General features: G+C 48.2%; 1 protein-coding gene, 1 long non-coding RNA gene and 1 other non-coding gene across 14 annotated transcripts in view; 2 read left to right on the top strand and 1 right to left on the bottom strand.

Moving 5' to 3' along the window:
- Positions 1–1,447: 1,447 nt before the first annotated feature.
- Positions 1,448–15,145, bottom strand: LOC123852490 (uncharacterized). 2 transcript variants are annotated; one of them, XR_010407522.1, is made up of 3 exons: positions 14,237–15,064; positions 11,118–11,195; positions 1,448–4,432 (listed from the first exon to the last, which is right to left on the bottom strand). It is a non-coding gene; the product is annotated as an uncharacterized LOC123852490 (long non-coding RNA). The 2 variants fall into 2 exon arrangements; XR_010407523.1 differs by lacking the exon at positions 11,118–11,195 and having other exon boundaries at positions 14,237–15,145.
- LOC123853309 (U6 spliceosomal RNA) lies at positions 8,954–9,060 on the top strand. The gene has a single exon (XR_006793090.1). It is a non-coding gene; the product is annotated as a U6 spliceosomal RNA (small nuclear RNA).
- Positions 15,146–15,237: 92 nt separating the features above from the next.
- Positions 15,238–17,158, top strand: part of ZNF236 (zinc finger protein 236) — a 104,127-nt gene continuing 102,206 nt past the window's right edge. For 8 of the 11 annotated variants that reach the window (XR_010407520.1, XR_010407519.1, XR_010407518.1 and 5 more), the window contains exon 1: positions 15,238–15,399. Coding sequence is in view for 3 of the 11 variants with exons in the window: in XM_064578878.1 (XP_064434948.1) it covers positions 15,345–15,399 (55 nt within the window). In the remaining 8 variants the exon portion in view is untranslated. Of the gene's footprint in view, positions 15,400–16,141; positions 17,152–17,158 lie in introns of those variants that run through there. The other 3 variants (XM_064578884.1, XM_064578880.1, XM_064578882.1) reach the window with 2 other exon arrangements.

Below are 17,158 nucleotides of genomic sequence, written 5' to 3'. Positions count from 1 at the left end.
GCCATTCCATGAACGGGAGAGACTGTACCAGATGCTCAATGCTCCTGTAAAGCCAAAGCTGTAAAAAGAATCTATTCCTTGAAAACCCCCTCCGAGCTGTTGCTCCGTAAGTAGAGGTTACCTGTTGTTATTATAAGCAGCCAGTGTGTGCCTGGCAAGGTTGCTGCGCTGGAGGTCAGCCTAATAAAGGGCTCCTGTCCGCCTTGCGGCTGAGGACGTGCTGGCGGCGAGCTGCCACCAGGTGGCGCGCCAGCCCCTCTCCTCCTTCCTTCCTCCTCCCTCCGTCTCTCTTCCTCCCTCCCCCACCCTGCCTTCCTCCTTCCTCCCTCCCTTCCTCCCTCCCCCACCCTGCTTTCTTCACTTCCTCTCTCCCTTCCTCCCTCCTCCACCCTGCCTTCCTCCTTCCCTCCCTCTCTCTCTTCCTCCCTCTCCCCCATTTCTTCTTCATTTTCTCAATTCTGTTCCTGTGTTTCCCTTTTCCCATTTCTGTGTGTGAGCTGTCATCCCTGGATCTAATAACATGAAGGTGGAGCCCAGTTCTGTTCTTTTGGATGAGCATTGCCCCTGGGGGATGGGGGGGAGCAGGGCATGCAGGAGGGGGCGCTGACTGACATTAGCCCAGAGCAGCCCTTCTGCCCCTTGTGGGGTTCTGGCACTGGGGAGAGCCATGGTGACTGCACAGCGTGCCAGGTGACCCTGTGAGGCCGCTCTGGCTGGAGCACCCACCCACACACAAAGGGAAGGGACCGCAGTCCCTTCGGAGCTCTTAAATGCCCCTGGGCCCCCATCCCCACCTGCAGCCCCTGAGCCTCACCCCACTGTCCAGGTGGTTTTCCCCGTCACTCCCGGGATGGATTCCCATCCACACCCTGGCCCCTGGCTGTGGGATGAACTGAGTGTGCCCCTGGCTGTGGGATGAACTGAGTGTGTCCAGACTTTCCAGCACGCTCCTCCTGAGACCTGGTTTTGCTCTTGGCTTCCCAGCCCGGCCTGGGGTGCCTTCACACCCAGACCACCTCCCCATTCCCCATGCGGATCCTGAGTCTGAAGGGCCTTGCTGCCTCCTACAAATCCCCCTGTCTGAACAAAGGGATTGAAATCCCAAAATCTAAGGGGGAAAACAGACGCTCAGATAACCAACTCGAGCTATTACCAAAACCATGGCCAGGAGGAATTTGGCTGCCTGATGGAGGACGCCTCATCAGACAGGGTCAGGGAGAAAGCTGGATCTGACCGTGCATGGGAGGCCGTGAGCATCATTACTATGGGGGACACAGGGGGCAGGGGGACACTCAGGCTTGGGAAGCCGGGAAGGGCTCTTGAGATGAATGAGAAAGGATCATGAATGTCATGATGGAAAAACCTGAAATCTTGGGTTGGGGAAAAGGCTGGTACATGAAATTACAATCAAATTAAAACTTGGAGTTCTTGATAAAATACTAGTATCTATCTCATAAAATACCTGTATTTATCAATAAAATATTAGTATTCAGAATATACAAAGAATTATAATAGATCAATGAAAACACACAAAACCAAATTTTTAAAATAGGCAAAAAACAAAACAAAACAAGAGGCAAATCACGGAAGAGGAAAAGCAAATGGGAGGTTCACCCTCACTAGAAATTAAGAAAACTCAAAACCTCACAGGTTAGCAAAAATGGAGAAGCCTGGTAGTACTCAGTCGGGACGAGGACAGAGAGCACCAGAATTTTCAGACACTGCTGGTGAGAATGTAAATTCTTGCAATCATGTTGGAAAATCATGTTAAACCCCAGCAACTCCACTCCTACAGCCCAGAATATTTATATCCACAGGGAGACATGTATAAGGATGTTCAGAGCAATAATATTTGTAGTAGCAAAGAAAAAAAATCGAAACTAGCCTAAATTTCATCAACAGAAGAGATTAAGAAAATTGCACTATAGTCATACAATGGAACTGTCCGCAGCCGCGAAAATGAAGACAATATGCATTTCATCACAATATGGAACGAGAAAACAGATGCTTAAGTATATAGAGCTTGCCACCACTTACAGAAGGTGGGCAGAACAGTACCACATACAGCTTCGAGATGCAGAGGGAGTGAGCACATGAAGATTAGCTCCGTGTCTGGGGTGACTGCCGGGAGGGGAAGCACATGCAGGGCTGCTCTCCTAGCCCCGAGGCTGAGGGTGCATGGCTTGACCCCTGGGCGTGTCCCCTGAAGTTGTGCAAAACAGTGGCCATGAGGACACAGGCCTCCAACTGTGACGTCCAGGCAGAATCAGTGATGAGTGTGCAGGTGTTAGTAACAGTATTTATACACTTCTGTGCGTTTAGCATTACATAATGTATCTTAAAACAGATTTTAAAATCCAGAATGCAGGAATTGGCAGCACCTCGGAACAGTTTAGCTTAGGAGCGAAAAGGTCAGGTTTGAATTTTGGAAAGCTCACTCTCCAGGCAGGATGGGGGATGAAACTGAGAGGCGTGTTTGAAGCCGGGACTAATGGGCCTACCTTCGAGTTGGGAGGATGCAGGCGAAGACGAGGCCCTGGCAGCCGGGCTGGGGAAGAAGAGATGGAGTTGAGGTTAGCAGAAAATGATGACGAGCTGCAAGGAATGTCCCAGACATCACTGTCAAGACAGCAGGGATGACGCAGGAAAGCCAGCAAGCCCTGTTCTAGGAGCCAAGGTCCTTAACCGAGATGCGAACTTGGTGGGAGGAAGGCCGCTCCAGGTTGGGTAAATGGCTTATAAGTGATGCTGGCACGTGGCTGGGGGAAGACCAGGCAGGTGCTGGAGGGGCCCCACTCACCGGGAAGGGGACGGGGCACAGCCCGAGCAGCTTGAGAAGTGGAGAGTGTCACAGAGGGTTGCTGGCTGAGACAGGGGACGGACTGTGCGGGGAGCAACCCAGGGCCCGGTGCAGCTGTGGGAGGCGGCCGTAAGCTGGGTAAGCTGAGCAAGTGACTGGGCTCACAGGGAGCAGGAGGGGGAGGGCAGGGCAGCGGATAGAGAGAGCAGAGCTGTGGGGGCCCGGCCTGGGTGTTCTAAGGAGTTCTGGAGGACCAGAGAAGTGAAGACCAGCTGAGAGTGGTTTCAGAAGATCCCATTAAGTTCTGCAGTTGAGGTGAGAAGTAACCCGGGGAGCCGCACTCCAGGTGAGCGGTGGGTGGGCCCTGAGGCCCGACGGGGACCAGGAGAGGGACAGGAAGGACCAGTGGTGACAGGGCTTTGGAACCTGCCCTTTCCTCTATCACTTGGCCCCAGGGTAACCTCCCCAGGCAATGGGCTGGTTGTGTTTAGGATTCTAGAGAAATGGGGTAGGGTGTTGTCCCCTCTTTCAGTGTGGCTGCCCCTGGGCACGTGACTTCCCCAGAGAGGTTGCAGGCAGCACTGAGCTGCAGAAAGGAAGCTGGGGACTGCTAGTGAATTGTTGGCACATTTTTGTTTTTATTATAGCCAAGTGTGACTCTCACACCTGTGATCCACGGGCAAGCAGGGAGCCCTGGGAATGTGCATGTTCAAGGACCTTTACCCTTTATCCCAGCAGGCTCTTCCTTAAAAAAATAGTGTTTGACGTTTTATGGTTGAAGCATAGAGCAGTGATAGGATATTAAAGCTGGGTGGGGGGGCACCTGGGTGGCTCAGTCGTTGAGCGTCTGCCTTCGGCTCAGGTCATGATTCCGGGGTCCTGGGATCGAGCCCCACATCGGGCTCCCTGCTCAGCGGGGAGCCTGCTTCTCCCTCTCCCGCTCCCCCTGCTTGTGTTCCCTCTCTCGCTGTCTCTCTCTCTGTCAAATAAATAAACAAATAAAATCCTAAAAAAAAAAGCTGTGTGGGGACCTCAGAGAGCCGTTAGTTCAACTTTCTAATTTTACCATTTGAGACCTAGAAAGGTAGAAGTGACTGTCAGCAGCTGTGAGGATTCTATGGGAGAGAATGTGCTAGAAGAGTGCAAGCTTCACAGAGCCCCTGTCACACGCCGTGGGCCGTAGAACGTTGTTGTGAGCTGAGTGTGTAAAAAGATGGAGCTCGCGGTGCCTCTGCCCTGTCCCCCCTGGGCAGGTGAGGCTGGGGTTGTGTGAGGTTAATTCACTGGCAGAAAGGTTCAGTTGACATAAAGCCTCTCATTTTTAGGGAAGAAGTGAACAGATGCCCCCCAGTATGAGACAGAATTAAGAACACTTATCTGTGTTTTAGCGACTCGGGAGAGAAAATGATCAGCCCTGCTCTAGCACGGAACGAAACAGCCTCTCGTTTCCCCGAAGAGCGATTCGAAGGCGGCAGCCGAGGCTGAAGGCTGGAGAGCCTGCCACGGGGCAGCATTCCTATGGAGTTCCACAGATTGGCGGTCCTCTGTGTCAGGGGACACACGCACACCGATTGTACTTTGGGAATGATCGTTCATGTCGCGTGCCTACTGCGCACCGCTCTGGGACGTTTTCTGGAAACAGAAATTCAGGAGATTTGTTGAGTGCCGTCGAACAACCTAATCTCCACTTGGTTTCACTAACTGGGAAGGATGGCTGCCGATTTTGGAAAGAGTCTATGCGGCTGGGTCCAAGGGATAGATGCAGTTGCCCCATCCTGGGAGGCCTGTCACCTTTTCCCAGGAAGTGGTCGCTGGTGAGGATGCACACACACAGCGCTTCGTCTTTGACCTAACACAGCTCCCCAGCACCAGGAGGCACTAAGCAATAAAGGAAGAAGAACATTGCATAGTTGTGGGTCCATGATCGATGTGCCCTGTGAGAGGAGTGAGCCTCCTAGTGTAGGAAGTGGGAGTTGAAGTCGGAATAGGTATTTCTGCCTCAACCCTTGGTGCAGGTGAGTCAAGGACAAAATATGATCTAAGACGCCGAGGGGCACAGAGATGGAGCTGGTGTGGGTGCAGATCGCATGGACCGAGAGGTGTCTGGAGAACAGCTCTGCTATTTCTTTCCATGAACCTTGAGCAAGAGAGTTACTTCACCCCCTTCGGGCCTCAGCTTCCTCGTGTATAGAAAGGAATAACACTCCTTATCTACCTCAAATTGGATTCTAAGGATCAAGTGATAACACAGACAAGCATTTTATAGAAAGGGGATAAATAAGTATCACTCAGGAAAACTTCAAAATTTCAGAATGCCCCCAAATTGAATTTATTTATTTATGTATTTATTTAATTTATTTATTTGAGACAGAGAGAACGAGAGAGAGCACATGAGAGGGGGGAGGGTCAGAGGGAGAAGCAGGTTCCTTGCTGAGCAGGGAGCCCGATGCGGGACTCGATCCAGGGACTCCAGGATCATGACCTGAGCCGAAGGCAGTTGCTTAACCAACTGAGCCACCCAGGCGCCCCCAAAATTGAATTTAAATGAGTATTGTCCCTATTAGGATTATATGAAAATTTTACCCGAAATTTTGATGTTTTGCCTATTCTTTTTTTTAGCATTTCAGGACTGAATCTATTCATACATTTTTGGAGAGTGGACACTGTATCTCTGTAATAAGTAGTCTTTGGCATAAAGAACCTAAAATCTGCATTGTCTCTTCAACACCATTTTAACTTTCTGGTAGATGAACCCCTCGTGCCCCCCCCCCCCATTTCTCTGCTCATTACTTTGGCAGACACTTAAGTGAAAGAGCTTGTCTTTCATGTGTCCTTGAAGAGGGTGATGTGGTGCCTGGCGTGTAGTAAGCACCCAGCAGATGGTTAAGAAGGTAGACGACAGACACAAGGCAGACAGATAAAGCAATCTCTTCCATGATCCCACGGTGGAACTTGTCATCATTCACAGTTTTACAACCCTGGTGTTTTTGAGCCCCATCCCTGATGGCAAACTTCCTTTTCCCACTCCATCATGGCCACTGATCATATCCTGTGTCCTCATTAAGCCTCATTCTTCCTTATTATTCAAGACATTCACACATCATTTGCTTTCTTATTTGAATGTTTGAACATCATTCCTTATTTCCGTCAGCTGATTGTGCTTTCTGAAATCACGCTGTTAGGTGGGACATCGAGGCGCCCCCCCCAACCAGTCAGCTCTGCCAGTCCTTACACCCGCCCTTCCATGTGGACTGTGCCCATTTTCTTGGGCTCCGGTGTGCTTCTGAGAAAGTCACGTGTCGGGACCCATTGGTATCACTATGAATTCCAGCTTGGACTCAGCAATCATTAAATTCATCTATTTATTGTATCTTATCATTATAGTGCTGTTGTTTCAATTATCATGTTGTTTCCATTTTCTTTGGTGTCAAACCAAGTCAATTTATTTCTGAAACTACTCAAGGCAATTTCAGCGTCAGGTGGATTTCAGAGTTTAGTTCAACATGCAACCTGTGCATTTAAGGGACTCTGGAGTGAAGTTAAATTCATGCTCCCAGATCTTAGTTTCTCAAACTACGAGGTATATACTTTAATTTGCTCATCTTGTGTAGGAAAGAGGATACAGCTTCTGGAGACTTAGAGACCTACTTTCCAATCAGAACTCCAAGACTTACCATGTCCTCTTAGGCAAGTTATTTAACCTCTTTCACTAAACTTGTAAAATGGGAGTATAATGCACACTTCTAGTCCTGGGGTAACTAATAGAGATTAAACATGTAAATGTGCCTGGTGGCAAATGATTGATGCCCAGTGTTTTTGTTTTCTTCTTCATTACCCTTAGGCTTGAATCTATCTTGGAACCTGAGAAACAAAGAACAAAAACAAATTGGGGTGCCTAGGTGGCTCAGTCAGTTAAGCGTTCACCTCAGGCTCAGGTCATGATCCCAGGGTCCTGAGATCGAGTCCTGCATTGGACTCCCTGCTCCACGGGGAATCAGCTTCTCCCTCTGCCTCTGCTTCCCCTGCTTGTGCTCTCTCTCTCTCTCTCTCACATACAAACAAATAAATAAATGAATAAAATCTTAAAAAAAAAAAAAAAGAACAACAACAAATTGAAAAGCCCAAACATTCTAAGACTTGGCAAGTGTGCTAATGCTAAGCTCTTCCATCCAATTCAAGAGAAAGGAATATTTCACAGTTCAATCTAGGAGACTAGTATTAACCCAATACAGAGACCAGAAAAACACATTACAGGAATTTAAAAAAGAAAAAAAAAAAAAAAAGAACCACGGACTGATATCTCTCATGAACAAGATACAAAAATTCATAAGAAAATGTTAGCAAGTGCAATATTCATTCATGACAGAAACTCTCAGTCTACGACAGGAAGGGAATGTTCTCAATATGTTAAAGGGCAACTCGAGAAAACCTGTAGCTAATATCCTAATTAATAGTGACAGACTGAATAGTTGCTGTTACTTTGTCTACCCATTAGTACTAGAACTAGTATTAGAGGTTCAGGCCAGCACAGTAAAGCCAGAAAAAGGGGGGAAAAAACCCAGCTCTATATTGGAAAGGAAGTAAAACAGTTTATTCTCAGAAATCATAATCACTTATTTAAAAAACTCTTTTGGAGTCTACAAAAAAAACTACTGTAACTTTTAAGTTTAGCAAGGTTTCAGATTAAAAAAAAAAAGGATAAACAACCAATATAAAAAAATAGAGCTATCAATATGACAGTAGATAAGCAATATGTTTAACATGACACAAAAATACGAACTATGTAGGAAGGATATATTTGACAAAAGATGGACAAGACCTGAGCACTGGAAACTACAAAACACAGCTGAGAGGCATGAGAAGAGACTTGAGTAAACTGGAAAAGATACTGTGGTCATAGACTGGGTAACTCCATATGGTTAAGGTGTGAATTTCTTCCAAATCAATTTATGGATCCGAAGCAATTCTATTAAAAAATCTCAGCTGGCTTTTTAAATTTTTTTTTTTTTTTTGAAATTGACAAGCGGATTTTAAAATTCAGGAAATGTGTGTGGCATTGGAGATAAGAGAAACTCAGAAAAGTAATAGAACAGAATAGAGCCCAAGATAGGCCTGTACATATATGAGCAATTAAGTTTAAACAATGTTGACAAGGCATTTTAATGGAGAAATAATCATCTTTTTATCAAATTGTACTGGAGCAATTGGATATCATGTTGAGAAAATGAAACTCAACCCTTACATCATACCATATTTAGAATTAACCATAATGGAGAAAGACCAAAATGTTAGAGGTAAAACTTCCAAAGGAAAACACAGAAAATTTTAATGACTTTGGATTTGGCAAAGTTTCCTTGAAATGACACAAAAAGCATGGAACAATTGATAATGTGAACTTCGAAAAACCCCAAAACTCATGCCATTCGAAAGACAATATTATGGAAATGAAAAGGCAAGCCACCTACTAGGAGGAAATATTACAAAACATATACCTGACAAAAGCAATTGTATTTGGGGTACACAAATAACTCTACAACTCAATGAGATGACAAACAATCCAATTAAAAATGGGCAAAAGATCTGAACAGACACTACATCAAGGACGATCCATGGACAGCAAATAAGCAGATGAAAAGATGCTCCATTTCATTAGTTATTAGAGAAGGGCAAATAAAAACCACAACGAGATATCATTACACATCTACCGGAAGGACTAAAATTCAAAAGGCTAACCATACCAAGTGCTGGTGAGTGAAGCAACTGAAATGTCCTACGTTGCTGGTAGAAATGTAAGAGGGCACATCTACTTTGGAAAGTGGTTTAGCAGCTTCTAAAAAAGTGAAAGGAATAGCTGCCATTTGACCCTGCCACTCCACTCCTAGGTACTTACCCAGGAAAAACGGAAGCGTGTGTTGTGTCCATGCCAAGACTTGAGGCCAATGTTCATAGCTGTTTCGTCTATGATCAGGGGCTGTGCAAGGTGAGGCACGTGGAATATACGTACAAACCTGGGGGTGAGCACAAGCTGCCTTGTTCTATTACCTAGTCTGGGTCCTGTTTATAAGAGTCAAAAACTGAAAACAACCCAAATGTCCATCAACAGGTGGATGGATAGAGAAACGGTGGTACACCCATAAAATGAAATACTATTCAGCGCTCTCTTCGGCAGCACGTATGATAAAATCGGAGTGATACAGAGAAAATTAACATGGGCTCCGTGCAAGCATGACACTCAAATTGGTGAAGCATTCCATACTTTTATAAAATATGTAAGTCCTGAAAAGGTAATGTGACCATAGTTAACAACACTGTATTGTATATTTGAAAGTTGCTAAGAGAGTAGATCTTAAAAGTTCTCACCACAAGGAAAAAAACTTGTAACTCTGTGTGGTGATCGATGTTAACTAGATTGATCAGTATCATCTTCTAATTTATACAATTATATATAATTGTGCTACACACCTGAAAAGAATGTTATATGTAAATTGTATCTCAGTAAAAAAAAGAAAATAACTACTTAGCAATAAATAGGAATGAACTACTGATTACTACAGCAACATGGGTAAATCTCAAAATAATTATTCAGAGTGAAAGAAGTTAGGCAAAAAGAATACATATCATATGGCTCCATTTATATAAAGTTCTGGAAAATGCAATCTAATCTACAGTGACAAAAAGATCAGCAGTTACCTGGGAATTGGGGATCAGGGAGAGGGGGTGAGTGCACAGGGAAACAAGGGAGTGTTTGGGTGATAGGACATGTTCACACCTTGATTGTATTGATGGCTTCACATTTTATACATGTGTCAAAATTTATCACACTTCACCCTTTAATATGTGCAGTTTGTTGTACATCAATTATATTTCAACAAAGCTGTCAAATAAATAAATAAAATCTTGGAAAATAAAACAAAACAAAACATGAGTCCTTATTGGATCCTGATTGGGGAAACAAGAAACTTTAGAGACAATTGGGAATATTTTAATATAGACTAGATATTAAATATATTAGATTATTGATATTTTTCTTAGATATAATAATGATATCATGGATATGTAAGGAAAAGCATGTATTCTTAAGAGATCTATGCTGAGGTAGTTAGGGGGTACAGTGTTGTGATGTCTGCAGCTTATTTCAAATAGCTTGGCAAAAACAAAGTAACAAGAAACAAAAACTGCACCACAGAAAAACCAAAGACAATAGAAAAATAAACAGATAAAGCAAATATGGCAAAAATATTAAGACTGTAGAATCTAAGTGTTCAGTATACAGGAGTTCATTAAACTATTTTTTCAACTATTTTTATGTTTCATAATTTTGTCATTAAAAAACTGGAAAAGGGGGCACCTGGGTGGCTCAGTCGGTTGGGCATCTGCCTTTGGCTCCGGTCATGATCTCGGGGTCCTGGGGTCAAGCCCCGTGTTGGGCTCCCTGCTCAGTGGGGAGCCTGCTTCTCCCTCTGCTCTGCCACTCCCCCCTGCTTGTGCTCTCTCTCTTCTCTCAAATAAAACTTAAAAATAAATAAATAAAATAAATAAAAAGCGGGCACCTGGGTGGCTCAGTTGGTTAGGCGACTGCTTTCGGCTCAGGTAATGATCCTGGAGTCCCTGGATCGAGTCCCGCATCGGGCTCCCTGCTTGGCAGGGAGTCCGCTTCACCCTCTGACCCTCCCCCCTCTCATGTGGTTTCTCTCTCTCTCTCAAATAAATAAATAAAATCTTTAAAAAAATAAAATAAATAAATAAATAAATAAATAAAAAGCTGGAAAAGCTTACCAAGTAGATTTGAAAAAGAACCAAATTATAAAAGATAAATAAAACATAATTGAATTATCAAACTCAAAGGATAGGTTTAACTGAAGTCACAGCAGAAGATAAAATTGGTGAATTGCAAAATAAATCTTAAAAATATTGTCCAAGGGGCGCCTGGGTGGCTCAGTCGTTGGGTGTCTGCCTTCGGCTCAGGTCATGATCCCAGGGTTCTGGGATCAAGCCCCGCATCGGGCTCCCTGCTTGGAGGGAGGTCTGCTTCTCCATCTCCCACTCCCCCTGCTTGTGTTCCCTCTCTCGCTGTCTCTCTCTCTGTCAATAAATAAATAAAATCTTTTAAAAAAAAATTATCCAAGATGCAGTACAGAGAAAAAGAGAAAATATGAAAGAAAAGTTAAGAAAAATAGAGAATAAAATGAGCAGGCCTATCATAAATCTGGCTGGAATTCCAAGAGAGAGAAAGAATGGGGCTGAGGCCACCTTTGTAGATATAATCCCTGAGAATTCCTACTGAATCCCTGAGCATATAAATGAAAAGAATCCACACCTAGGCACTCCGTGATGAATCTGCAAGGCACCAATGGCTGAGAGAAGGTCATAGAAGCTTCCAGTGAGGAAAAATGACCTGCAAAAGAAAGAAGACCGAGAACCTACTTGTCATCACTTACAACAGAAGCTAAGCTAAAAGTGGAATATTTTCAGTGGATTGAAAGAAAATAAGTGTTAACCTAGAATTATTTAACTAGTATCTTTAAGAATGAGGGCAAAATAAAGGCATTTTCAGGTAAACAAAAAATAATAGAATGCTTGCTGCTAGTCATGTTCACTCAGTGAAATTGTAAAGTGCGTATATGAGACAAAGAGATAGGAGGTGAAGTTTGGAGACATAAGAAGGAGTACAGAGCACAAACAAAATCGGAATATAAGTATATTGGAATATGTGAGTATATCTACACAAATTAGACTAAATAAAACAATAATATCTTCTGCAGTTTAAAGTAGAATTAAAACACCAAACAATAGCCTATAAATTAGGAGCAGGGTAAAGATGTTAACCTTCCACTTTCATAAGTATCATCTTGAAGTTTCTAGGTTACCCTTAATGGAATGCGTATATAACTTTCAAAGTAGCAAAAGGGAAAAAGGAGAATGAGGGGGGAAAAAAGTCAGTCCAAAAAAAGGAAAGAAAGTGGAGAAAAGTAAACGTAGCTGACATGGGACAAATTGAAAGCAAAAAATAATAAATATTTTTCATCCTGTATTAAAAAAAAAAAAATCAACACCAGAAGGCAAGTGCAGGAATAATCCTAGCAGCATGTTCGTAAAAAAACAAACAAAAAAAAACAACTCCACATAACCCGGAAGTCTGTCAACAAGGGATTGAATGAATAAACTGTGGCATAGTCTTACAATGAAATGCTATACAACAGTAAAAATAAACGAACTACAGCAATATGCATCAGCATCAGTGAATCTCACAAACACAATATGAAACAAAGATGCAAGCCACAGAAGAATGCTGAAAAACTTGGAGAAATTTGAAAAGCTGGACTAACTGACCAATACTTCATTTACTAAAGACATCTAAAAAGACTATACAACCATAAAGGCAAGGGGATGACTGTCTTAGTGTCAGGAGACCAGATACCTCTAGGAAGAGGATGCCTTGAGGGAGAAGCACATATGGGGTCTTCCAGGGTGTTGGCCCTGTTCTCTAGCTGCGCCTTGTGTGGTGGTTCTGGGGAGCCTATGTCTTATGTCCCCTTTTCATGTCTGTTTTAGTAATCAATTTAAAAATAAGATGCAAGAAAAGAGCAGCCCTCCGTGGAACCCTGAGACATCCAGGAGGATGAGTCTAGAAATGAATCTACATACAACCTACCAGGACTGAATCATGAAGACAGAAAATTTGAACAGACCAATGAGTAAGGAGATTAAAACCGTAATAAAAAAATCTCCAACCAAAGAAAAGCCCAGTAGTAGATGGTTTCGCCAGTGAATTCTACCAAACATTAAAGAATAACATGAATCCTTCTCAAACTCTTCCAAACAACTGAGGAGTGGGAATACTCTCAAACTCATTTTATGAGGCCAGGAGTACCCTGATACCAAAGCCAGGTAAGGATAGGAAAAGAAACAGAAAACAAACCAAAACTATAGGCCAATATCCCTGATGAATATATGCAAACATTTCTGGTAAAATACTAGCAAACTGAAGGCAACAGCACATTAAAAGAATTGTACACCATGATCAAGTATAATTTATCCTAGGAAAGCAATGCAAATTAATGTGACACACCACATTAACAGAATAAAAGATACATGTTCATCTCAACAGATGTAGAAAAAGTATTTGATAGAATTCAACATCCTTTCATGATAAAAGCTCTCAACAAATTGGGTACATAAAGGATGTATCTTAACATAATAAAGGCCATCTATGACCAACCCACAGCTAACATACTCAGTGGTGAGGTGTTCAGAGCTTTCCAAGATCAGGAATAAGACAAGGGTGTCCACTCTGACCACTCCTATTCAACGTTGCAGTGGAAGTCCTAGCCAGAGCAATTAGGCAAGAAAAATAAATAAAAGGCATCCAAATCGTAAGGGAAGAAGTAAAATTGTCTCTGTTTACAGATGATATGTGTGCGTATGGATGGTAAAAAAAGAAACAATCCTATGAAACTACATAGGGATACAGCTGTTTTCTATGGATAAGTGAGAATCTTGTAGCTAATCACGTCTACTTCTTGGGATAAAAAACCTGGAGTTGAATTTCCTATTCACCTTTTTTAACTACATAGGACTTTGCTAATTTAGGTACTTATTCCCTTTGATTTCTACTTTCTTCCTTTATCCTGATTTCCTCATCTATGTTTTACTGATATGAATTGCTTCAAATCATTTTCAGAATAGGGTACATTCGTACATATTATCATCCAAATTGACTTACAAATGGCCCAAGATTCTTAAGATCTGCCTCCAGTCTTTTGTCTCAGCCTTATACCTATGCTAGCCCTGATACACATGTTAATACTGTCGTATTTCGTCTAAACTTATGTGTATTTCTGTTTTGATGGAACCGTGTACATGGGATGAACAGCTGATCAGACTTGGTTTGCACCTTGGACTTGCTTACAGGCTGTGTACCCTTAATCAAATTACTCGGCCCCTCTGAACCTCAGTACCATCATCTGTAAAATGGCACCCTGCAGGGTTATGCGGAACACTAAAATGTGAGTAGTTAAAAAGATGTTAATAATTAACATTTGCCGGGCGCCTGGGTGGCTCAGTTGGTTGGGCGACTGCCTTCGGCTCAGGTCACGATCCCGGGGTCCCGGGATCGAGCCCCGCATCGGGCTCCCTGCTCGGCGGGGAGTCTGCTTCTCCCTCTCCCACTCCCCCCTCTCGTGCTCACTCTCTCTCTCTCTCAAATAAATAAATGAATAAAATCTTAAAAAAAAAAAAATTAACATTTGCCTTTGGTTGGCTAGCTGATGTTAGAGGTTAAATAGCCTGAGCTCGTTTCTTTTCAAATAGGATTAACTGCCCAGCTCTTTCAGGGTTTGAATGAATGTAGTAAACAAAAGCGAACACAGAGCACCTGACAAGATACTCTACCCCCCCTTTTCCCCCGTTGCCTCTATCTGGGAAGCCCTCTCTTACCATCCGGTAGGATGCAAGCGTTCACTAGGTTTCGCTTAAGAGGGCCTTTCCTATTTATTTTTCCAGCCGTACTTTACGTTGTCCTCAAATCTCTCCATCGACTTTCAAATCCCTGTGACGTGTTGACTAGTTTTGGCTCCAAGATTTCGGGGGGAGACACTGCCTGCCCTTTGTGCCCCCTCCTAAGGCCGCGCCTGCAGTCGGTCACCTCTTGCTGCTCTGAACCACTTCCGCCGAGGCTACCGACCCCGCCGGACCGCCTTCCGTGGCCTCAGCCGGTGGGCCCTCCCCGCGCGACCCTGTCGCCGCCCCCGGCCGCCCCCGCGCTCGTCCGGCTACTGCGCCGCAATGTGGCGGAAGCCAGGGCGAGCACAGCAGCACGGACTAGGCGACGCACACCGGGCAGCCGTCCCCTCGACGCGCGCCACGCGCGGGGCGGCCCCTCCGCCCAAGAGCCGGGCCCGCGCGCTGGGCCCCGGACCGGCGCCTGGCGGCGGGCGCGCCGGGCCTGCTGCCGTCACGGTCCCTCCGCGAGCACGGTGGGCCCGCCCGAAGCGCCCGGCACGTCCAGGGCCCCGGCTCCGGGCCTCGTCTTGCAGCAGCCACGCTTTCTCACCACCTGTGCCAGTTCCGAGGCCGCCTTTCTCGCGCCCCGACGGCGCCCCAGCTCGCGACCCCGCCTGCGCGCGCACTGCGAGGGCGGCCCGCTCCGGCCAGGGCCGAGGGCGCGCCCCGGGGACCGCGCGCCCTCCGGCCCCGCCAGGCCCGAGCGGCGGAACGCGCATGCGCGCGGCGCCGCTCCCGCCCCCAGCTCGCGCCCGCGCCCAACGCCCCCGACGCGGCCCGCCGGGCCATGGAACCCGCCGCAGTCGGCGCGGCTCCGGCCCTCCCGTTCGCTCGGCCGGGCGCCTCGCCCCCGTGACGCCCGCGGCGCTCGGCCGCGGCCCGGCGGCCGCCCGCCCGCCCGCCGCGCCGCCCGCCTCCGCCGCTCGGCGGGCGCGCGCCGCGCTCCCGCGGCCGGCCCCCGCGCGTGCGCGCTGCGCCAAGTGTATGTGTGTGAGTGTGTGTGCGGCCGAGGGGTGGGCCGCCGCCGCCGCCGCCGCCGACGATGCCGCGGGGCCGCCCCCCGAAGCCCAAGGAGAGCAAGGCGCGCGGCGACACCGGTAAGCGGCTCCGGCCCGGCCGGCCGCGCTGTGCCGCTCCGCGCGAGTATAGTCCCCGGATGCCGCGCGGAGGGCGCCGGGAGCGGGCCGGGCCGGGGGCGGCCGGCGGGGCCGGGGCCGGGGCCGGGGCGGGGCGGGGGCCGCCGCCGCCGCCGCCGCCGCCGCCGCGCCCGCCGCCGCCGCCGCCGCCGCCCAACTGGCGGCCGCAGGGCGCGGGCGGAATGATACCGGCGCGGCGCGGCGGGCCCCTCCGCCGGGCTGGGCCTACTTTCCTGGGCCGGGCGGGCGGCGGCGGCGGGGCCGGGGGCGAGGTGCGCGCCGCCGCCGCCGCCGCCGCCCTCCTCCCTCCCCCTCCCGCTCCCCCGGCCGCCCCCCGCCCTCGCCGCCCCCGCCCGCGGGCATCCGGCCTCCCCGGCCCGCCCGGCCCGGCGCCCCCGGGCGGCGGGAGGCCCTCCTGAGGGAGGCGCCCCCCCCGGGGCGGGTCTCGGGCCACAGGCGGGCCGGAGGGACAGGCGCCCCGGCTCGGCCTGGTCGCCCCGGGCTGCCGGGTGCGCGCTCGCTGCGCGGCCCCGGCGGGGAGGCCCGGGGAGGCCCTCGGGCGCGCGGGCCAGCGGGGGCGGGCCTGGCGGGCTCGCGCGGGGGCCGGGGCCCGGGGGGTGCGGGGGTGCGGGGGCCCGGGGGCCGAGGTCGGGGGGCCGGGGCCGGGGCGGTCGCAGAGGCGGCTGCGTGTCAGCGGGGGCCGGGGGTGGGGATGCGGGCGATGGGCTCCTGCGCTTGGCCCCTCGCTGGCTGGCGACGGGGCTCGGGGGCCCTGGGTTCCCTTCCCTGGGGAGGGATAAGCGGGACTCACTGGGCGCTCGGGCCTGGCGGCGGGCACCCGCACTGCTTTTCGAGACGGAGGAAGGTCACTTGCGGGAGCTGCGCGGCACAGTGTTTGTTTTGCCCTTGCTCGCATTTAGGAAGAGAGGAGCAGGCTGGGCAGCGGGGCGAACTTACTGGTGGGACGGACCCAGCGAGGCGTCGTTACTGCAGGTCCCCAACCCATCCAGTGAGCAGACACGTAATTAAGGAAATGTTAGAATGCAGAGCCTGTGAATGCGGCAAGACCCGACACCCCTCCCTAGCTTTTCGGGAGCTGAGATGTTGGCTGGGGAATAATGCGGGTCTGCAGGTTCCTAGTTGGGCAGCGACTGCTCCGAATCCGGATTAGTGGCTGCTGGTGTCTGCAAGGGGGTCGTAGGGCCGTTCACTGCTCCCGCTTTGGCCTTATTTTGTTCAGTGTTTGTATTTTAAGGTGCTTTCTCCAAAAATAATGTAAGTGCAGTGCCTCTCAGTTACTTGGAAGAAGGTGCAGGCTAGACCATGGAAAATGTGCATCAACCTAAGGCCGGGAACATAATCCCCCCAATCTTTCCCATCTTCCCAAATGGCGTCACTATTCACCTGGGTTTTCAAGCCCTAAATGTAAGAATAAGTCTCTCTCTCTTACTCCTCAAGACAATTCATAACTAGTCTTGCAGCTTCTGCCTCAAAAATGTATTTCCAGCCAGCCCTACCCTTTCCACGTCTGGTGCCCCTGGCTGGCCCAGCCGGTCTGTCTCCAGGTGGACTTCCATGGGAGCCTCTCACTGCTCCCAGGTAGCCTCGCCCTACCGTAAGTCCATCGCTATCAGCCTGGAGGAGCTCTTTAAAATGTAGATGAAATGGCCACACCCTGATTAAAACTCTTCAAAGGATTTCTCATTCCTTAAGGTAAAAT

This window comes from Mirounga angustirostris, unplaced genomic scaffold (genome assembly GCF_029215605.1).
Source record: "Mirounga angustirostris isolate CCGP_5_RB_7025 unplaced genomic scaffold, mMirAng1.0.hap1 SCAF_14, whole genome shotgun sequence".
NCBI classification, from domain to species: domain Eukaryota; kingdom Metazoa; phylum Chordata; class Mammalia; order Carnivora; family Phocidae; genus Mirounga; species Mirounga angustirostris.
This window is presented reverse-complemented; position numbering and strand designations above follow the sequence as displayed.